General features: G+C 22.8%; 1 protein-coding gene across 1 annotated transcript in view; it reads left to right on the top strand.

Moving 5' to 3' along the window:
* LOC117181095 (SET and MYND domain-containing protein 4-like) overlaps positions 1-8373 on the top strand; it is a 79687-nt gene that overhangs the window by 25821 nt on the left and 45493 nt on the right. Inside the window, exon 6 of the mRNA XM_033373664.1 lies at positions 3850-4181. Coding sequence (XP_033229555.1) covers positions 3850-4181 — 332 coding nt within the window. The remainder of the gene's footprint in view (positions 1-3849; positions 4182-8373) is intronic.

The raw sequence follows: 8373 nt of genomic DNA, 5'->3' as shown, positions 1-8373 counted from the left end.
TTACCTCTATCATCACTTCTCTAATTTCCTTTAGCCTTTCTTCTTTCATCGACATTTCATCTCCGCTACCGTCGGCACCCTCCCTGTTATCGCTTTTCCCTAGAAAATACAACTCTTTAGTTGAATATGGAACTATTTTGTTAAAAATACGTTTTTATTTGTTGTCTTGTAACATTAAATATTAAATTTAACTAATTTTGCTTGAAGTTTAATATTTTTGTTTAAAAATGTATCTTTCCTGGTAGAAAATTTTAGATTTTTTTTTTTAATTTAACTATTTTTTTGCAAATTAATAACGTTTTTCGTTGACAAACCTTTTTTGGTTGAAAATTCCTTTAATTTTTGTGGTTGAAAATTAAACTTTTTTCTTGAAAATTCATTTCTTTTTTTTTTGAAAATTTATTTTAATAACTGAAAATTTAAGTATTTTACTTTTGGTAGAAAATTTATCTTTTTTTTTTTTTTGGAAATTTATGTATTTGGTTAAAAATTAAATCTTTTTTTAGTTGAAGATTTATTATTTTAGTTAAAAATACACTTTAAATATTCCATTTATTGTGGAAAATTGAATTGTTTTTTTAATATAAAATTCATCTTTTTGGTTGAAAATTCCACTGCTTGGTCAAAAATTCATATTTTTTGTTGGGAATTCATCACTGTCATAAAGAATTAATTTCCTTAGCTGAAAATTCGTTTCCTTTTGATTGAAAATTGATTTTTTTCAACTGGAGATGCATATTTTGAAAATCTTCCATTAAAAAAATGTGCCATTTTAGATTTTAATTTTTAGGCTTTCATTTTTATTTTCAACCTAATAAACCTAAATGAATAGTTTAATTTTCAACCCGGAAATATTAATTTTATACCATAAAGACTATTTTTCAAAAATATAGTTAAATTTTTCAGCAAAAATGATAAATTCTCAACAAGATATATGAACGTTTAACCTAAAGAAAAATTTCAACAACAAAATTTTAACAAAGTAGTGAAATTTTCAACCAAAGTCATGAATTTTTTTATTAAAATGATAAAGCTTCAACTGGAATAGTTGAATTTTTAGTAAAAGGATCAATGTTCAAAATTTGAATTTAATGGGAGAATATCTAATCTTCTTAGTGACTAATTCATCTTTTTGTTTTAAATCCCTTTAAAAATTCAAATATTTGGTTGAAAATTAATGTATATGATTGCAAATTCATCGAATTTGGTAGAAAATTCAGACTGTTGGTTGAAAAATGATATTTTTTGTTCAAAAATGAGTTTTTTTTTACTTAGTTTTAATTTTTTCAATTCAAAATGTAACTGTTCAGTGTTTTGTCGAAAATTTACCTTTTTCAATAGAAATTTTATCTTCGGAGTTGAAAATTATATTATTTCATTGAAAATTGTTTTTTTAATGAAAATTTAACTATTCTATTTTTAGTTAAAAAATGATCAGTTTTACGTGAAAGTTCAACTATGCGTATTTTTTTGGTAGAAGAATACTTCCATTAGTTGAAACTTCATCCTTTTGGTTAAAAATTCATTTCTTTCTTTAATAATGTAACTATTTTGTTGAAAATTAGTATCTTTTTGGGTTGAAAATTTATTTTAATAGATGAAAATCCAATTGTTTTATTTATTGTAGAAAATTTATCTTACAGTTGAAGATTCATGTATTTCGCTGAACATTAAATTGTTTAGTTGAATGATGATTCAAAATTTTACTTGAAAATTCACTTAAACTATTCTTTTTTTGTTTAAAATTTACATTTTTTTTATAGAAATGTAATCTTTTTCGTTAAAAATTATCTGCTTTGCAGAAAATTTAACTATTTTATTTTTGATAAATTTGTTAAAATTAATAAATTAACAATAATAATAAATTAATCAATTTGGTTGAAAAAAAACTATTTAGTTGAAAATTCGCTTTTTCATTGATAGAAAATTCATTTTTTGGGTTAAAAATTTCACATTTAGTTAAAAAATTTTATTTCTGGTCAAAAATTCATTGTTGTGATTAAAAAATAATTTGCTTGGTTTGAAATTTCTTTTTAGTTAAAAATCAATTTTTTAAACTAAAGATGTAACTATTCCATTTTTTTCTTGGAAATTTATATTTTTAGTTGAAAATTAATTAATTTTGCTGAAAACTCGTTTTTTTTTGTTTAAAATTTTTACTTCTGGCATTGAAAATTGAAATATCCTATTTTTTGTTTGTAAATTTTATTTTTTTAGACGAAAATTGATATATTTTATTGAAATTGTATCTTTTTGGTAGAAAATTCATTTTTTGGATTTAAAATCGAATTATTTTGTTGAGAATTTTTTTTACAATTTGAAAATTGATTGTTTTAATTAAGAATTTAATTCTTATATTTTTGGTTAAAAATTCATTTTTTTGGATGATCAGGAAATGTTTTGTTCAAAATTGTTTTTTTGTTGTTGTTGTTGAACATTTATTTTTCTAGCATTTTTACTATTTAAATGTTGTTTGAAAATTGATCCTTTTTAGATGAAAGTGCATGTACCTTGTTAAAAATGAGTCTTTATTGATAGAAAATTAATCTTTCGGGTTGAAAAGGCAACTAACTATTTGGTTAAAAATTCATTTTTTGGTTAAAGATTCATAATCTTTTTTGTTAAAAATTATCTGCTAGGTAAAAAATTTAACTATTTTATTTTTTGTTAATAATTCATTTCTTTGGTTGAAAAAAACGATCTATTTGAAAATTCGCTTTTTTATGATAGAAAATTCATTTTTTGGGTTGAAAATTCCACTATTTGGTTCAAAATTGATGTTTTTGTTCAAAAATTCGTCATTGTGATTAAAAATGATTTTTTTTGGTTAGAAATTAGTTTCTTTTTAGTTGAAAATCAATTTTTTAAACTAAAGATGTAACTATCCCATTTTTGCTTGGAAATATATATTTTTAGTTGAAAATTAATTTTTTTTTGCTTAAAATTGACTTTTCTAAGAGCAAATTGAACTATTCTAATTTTGGTTTGTAAATCTATCTTTTTTTTTTGAAAAATTATATATTTTATTGAAGCTGTATCTTTTTTTGGTAGAAAGTTCATCTTTTGGATTTAAAATTGAATTATTGTGTTCAAAATTTATTTTTAAGTTTAAAAATTGATTGTTTTAACTAAGAATTTAACTCTTCTATTATTGTTTGAAACATCTTTTTTTTATGGAAAAAAAACTATTTTGTTGAAAATTTCTTTTTTTTTTTGGTTGAACATTTATTTTTCTAGCATTTTAACTATTCTAATTTTGGTTTAAAATAGATAGTACTTAAAAGAAATTCACGTACTTTGTTGAAAATAAGTCTTTTTGGTAGAGAATTAATCTTTTGGGATAAAAATTCATCTGTTTGGTTAAAAAAAACATATTTTTGGTTTCAGATTCATGATTTTGGTTAAAAATTCATTTTTAGGTTCAAAATTTATGTTTTTGATTTAAAAACTCGATTAAAAAGTGTTCAAAGTGTATTTATAAATAAAATTATTTTTTTCGTCACTAATAATAATCTTCTAAGTGTATATAGAAGAATTTAGAAATTGGGATGTTGTAGCAATCCTGAATAAGGCACTGTTTAATGCGAATAATATGTTTTCTATTACTTTGTCTTCTTTTACCATTGAAATTAAGCGCCTTTTCCAATTTGAAGCGATACGTTTTCTTGGGAAGTTTAAATAATTTGATTATTATTAGTAAAGATAGAAAATGCGATTTTTTAAATCCTAATGTATCTAATCCTAAAATGTAACAACAAAAGGAGACCTGGAAAAGTTGGAAAAGGCCTTGAATTTTCTTCCTAGGAATGGCTGGACAGCCTGAATTTTAATAAATTTCTTTAATTACAGACAGCCACGATGCTGACTTTGTACCTCTACAAATACACGGATTTTTTCAAAGTCGTCGATCTGAATGAGAGTTTCGTCCGCAAATTCCACGACAGCAGTTTGAGCTTTGAGGTTGATCTCACGACTGAAGATGGCAGAAGACTTTACATAAGTTCCCTGCTTTTGAGGCACATGTTGCAGTTGATCTGCAACGGGCACGCAATCACAAGACTGAATTTAACTGCGTCCGAAAAGGACAAAGTCGCCACCGAGCACCAAGACCGAGTAGCGACCGGGATTTATCTCTCGGCTAGCATGATGAATCACGCCTGCGAACCTAATATTATTAATAGGTATTTAATAATTATCATTCATTCATTTTCTAGCTTTCTGTTAAATTATGAAAATGCAACCTCCAGTGGATAATCATCGATTAAAAATATTGATATCAGGTGTCTCTTTTTGGACAACAAAAAAAAATTGAAAAAAGCTCGCAGGCCGGTCGCTATATCCTCTAGTGTGCCCTACTTTCAATTAAGGTCCTTAAAGTACCCTGTTTTCAAAATTTAGTACCTATGGTATTCTATGCTACTTTTCTTTCAATGAATTAACTCATGGATTAATTACTTTTTAACATTTCTAAGTCATTTTCAAGAGCTCTTAATTTGAAACATCATAGAAAGTTTCAAAATATTGCAAGGAATTAGTGGAATTTTTATGTTTTTCAATTCTGCTATTATTTAGCTTACAATGCGTCATTAAAAATTTGTTCACTTTAAAGATTTTCCATTTAAAATGTTTATTTCTAAGCTTACATTTTTAATTTAAAGAATTTTCAAATGCTTTCTTAAAAACTCGAACAAATAGAAAATAAAAGCTTTGACGTTGAAATTTTTGGATAAAAAACATTTTTATTTGATAAATAAATAAATTTTTTAAAATTTATCTGTACTTTAAGTAATAAAAAGTGAACAAAAACGATTTTAAATCAGTTCAAAATTTAAGACTTTTCCGATTTTAACGTTAAAACTTAAACGGTTTCAATTTGAAAGCTTTAGTTATTAAACAAATGTGAATGTGTGACTGAATGTTTATAAACTATTTTCAACTTAAAAATAACTTCATGATAATATATTCTCAATTAAAGGATTCTATTGAATTTAAAATATTGTTTTAGTCCAAAATGTTCCATTTTTAACCAATTCAGTTTGAAATTTGTAATTAAAAAAAAAAGATTAATCATTGAATATTTAGCAATTTTTGAATTTTTACTTAAGACAAGTAAATTGAAACCAAATATTTGAAAGTAACAAATCTTTAACTGAATTGTTTGACATAGAAAACCTGGAATCGTTAAAATTCCGAAGACCTTTTAAACTTTGAACGTTACAATTTTAATTGTTGTATTTGAAAAACGCTTAATTTTTAAGTGAAAATTTTAAATTTTGTCGTATAATTTACAAATGAACATTTGTAGAAAACATTTGAGTAATTTTAAGAGATATTTAGGAGTTTTAAAAACATAAAAAATTATCATGCAAATTTGAAAAAGTTTTCTTAAAATCCTGTAGAAAATTTTTTGAAAATTTGGTTTAAATCTTTGAAAAACTTTTTAAATATTCTTTTAAAATAATTTTTTCAAAATGAAAAATTATTTTTAATTTTCATATGAATCTTAAGAAAATGACTTTATTCTTTTGAAGCCTTTCGTAATTCTTGAAAAGAACATAATTTTTTTATTTAAAATCTACGAAAATCTACATTTTGTTTTATATTAGGTTATCATTTCAAGTTTTACATTAAATTTGAATCTTTTCAAAACATCTACGTATCTCTTAAAATTACTCACATTTCGCCTACAAATAATAAAGGCTTCATTGTTATTTATACATTCAAATTGTAAAGAAATTTTCGAAAATTTACAGGATTTTCTGAAAATTGTAGAAAAAATTCAATTCATTTTGACAGATATTTAGAAGTTCTAAAAAAATTTCCAAAATAATTTTTTAAAATTTCTAGATTTCTCATGATTTTGAAATAAAATGTTGAAATTGTCCAAGGATGTTTAAACTATTTAAAAGGAAAATAATTGAATTAGCAATTTAAGAAGTGTTCAGTTAAAATTTTTTCCATTTTTCAATATTTGATGTTTCTAGCTTAAAAATCCTTAAAATTATATAGTTTTGAATATTTTAAAGTTCATTGATTGATTTTTGAATTTAGAGCATTGAAAATGATAACTTGGATTTATATTTTTTTTATATTGAAAAATGTTAGTAGCTTCAATTTTATACACGTAAATTATTGAGCATTTAAATAAAAAAAATTTTATTAAAAACTTTTAAATTTAAGTTTTAAAAGTTCAAAACTTAACTCATCCACTTTGATTGCTTTCATTTGCAGCTCAGTTTTTATTATCCCCAGTGGAAATTTTTTTAGCCTTAGTGTTTTATTTTTTTAATTCCATTGTACGTGAAAAATGTTTGCGAAACGGGAAAAAATCGGGAAATGACCGGGAATTTTTTTTTATCGGGAATTTTACAAATTTGTAGAAGAAAAATCTGTCCGCGTTCGATTTCAACAGTTTTTAAATAATTAGTGGAATTGTTACGTTTTTCAATTGTGCTATTATTTAGCTTACAATGCGTAATTCAAAATTTGTTTGCTTTACAAAATTTTCATTTAAAGTTTTTATTTCTAAGCTTACATTTTTAATTTAAAGAATTTTTAAATGCTTTCTTAAAAATTTGAACAAATAAAAAATAAAAGCCTTTGATGTTGAAAATTTTGGATAAAAAACATTTTTATTTCATAAATAAATAAAATTTCTAAAAATGTATCTGTACTTTAAGTAATAAAAAGTGAACAAAAACGATTTGAAATTAGTTCAAAATTTAAGAATTTTCAGATTTTAACGTTAAAACTTAAACGGTTTCACTTTGAAAGCCTTAGTCATTAAACAAATGTGAATGTGTGACTGAATGTTTATAAACTATTTTCAAATTAAAAATAACTTCATAATAATATATTCTCAATTAAAGGATTTTATTGAATTTAAAATATTGTTTTAGTCCAAAATGTTCCATTTTTAACCCATTCAGTTTGAAATTTGTAATTAAAAAAAAAAGATTAATTATTGAATATTTAGCAATTTTTGAATTTTTATTTAAGACAAGTAAATTGAAACCAAATATTTGAAAGTAAAAAATCTTTAACTGAATTGTTTGACATAGAAAACATGGAATCGTTAAAATTTCGAAGAGCATTTAAACTTTGAACGTTACAATTTCAATATTGTTGTATTTGAAAAATGATTAAGTTTTAAGTGAGAATTTTAAATTTTGATGTATAATTTACAAATGAATATTTGTAGAAAACATTTGAGTAATTTTAAGAGATATTTAGGAGTTTTAAAAACATAAAAAATTATCATGCAAATTTGAAAAAGTTTTCTTAAAATCCTGTAGAAACTTTTTTGAAAATTTGGTTTAAATCTTTGAAAAACTGTCTTAATATTCTCTTAAAATAATTTTTCTAAATGAAATTTTTTTTTAATTTTCCTCGGAATCTTAAGAAAATGTTTTTATTATTTTGAAACCTTTCACAATTTTTGAAAAGAATCTAATTTTTTTATTTAAAATCTGCGAAAATCTACATTTTGTTTCATATTAGGTTATCATTCCAAGTTTTACATTAAATTTGAATCTTTTCAAAACATCTACATATCTCTTAAAATCACTCACATTTCGCCTACAAATAATAAAGGCTTCATTGTTATTTATACATTCAAATTGTAAAGAAATTTTCGAAAATTTACAGTATTTTCTGAAAATTGTAGAAAAAAATCAATTAATTATGACAGATATTTAGAAGTTCTGAAAAATTTCCAAAATAATGTTAAATTTAAAACAAATTTAAAACAACTTCAGATTTTTCTTGTTTGACATAGAAAACCTGAAATCGTTAAAATTTCGAAGAGCATTTAAACGTTGAACGTTACAATTTTAATGGTTATATTTGAAAAATGCTTAATTTGTAAGTGCAATTTTTAAATTTTGATGTATACTTTACAAATGAACATTTGTAGACAAAATTTGAGTAATTTTAAGAATCTTTTTAGGAGAATCTTCTAGAATCTTCTAGAATCTTCTAGAATCTTTTCTAGAATCTTCTAGAATCTTCTAGAATCTTTTCTAGAATCTTCTAGAATCTTTTCTACAATCTTTTTTGATTGATTTTACGGGACGATCCGGAATCTATTTAAAATTTAAGAATTTTCAGATTTAAACGTTAAAAATTAAATTGTTTCAATTGAAAAGTCTTAATAGTTGAACAAACGTAAACACCAAATTTAAAACTTATAAACTATTTTCAATTTCAAAATAACTTAAAAGTAATATATTCATAACTAAAGGCTTTTATTAAGTTTCAAATATTTTTTTCGTCTGACATTTTGTAATTCAGAAAAGGAAAAATTGGTTTATATTTAAAAATGTTTAGCTGTTAATTTAAAATGAGTAATTATAAATCAAATATTCGAAACAA

The sequence above is a fragment of the Belonocnema kinseyi genome, chromosome 10 (genome assembly GCF_010883055.1).
Source record: "Belonocnema kinseyi isolate 2016_QV_RU_SX_M_011 chromosome 10, B_treatae_v1, whole genome shotgun sequence".
In the NCBI taxonomy this organism is placed as follows: Eukaryota; Metazoa; Arthropoda; class Insecta; order Hymenoptera; family Cynipidae; genus Belonocnema; species Belonocnema kinseyi.
Note: the sequence above shows the minus strand (reverse complement) of the source record. Positions and strands in the feature narration are given on the sequence as shown.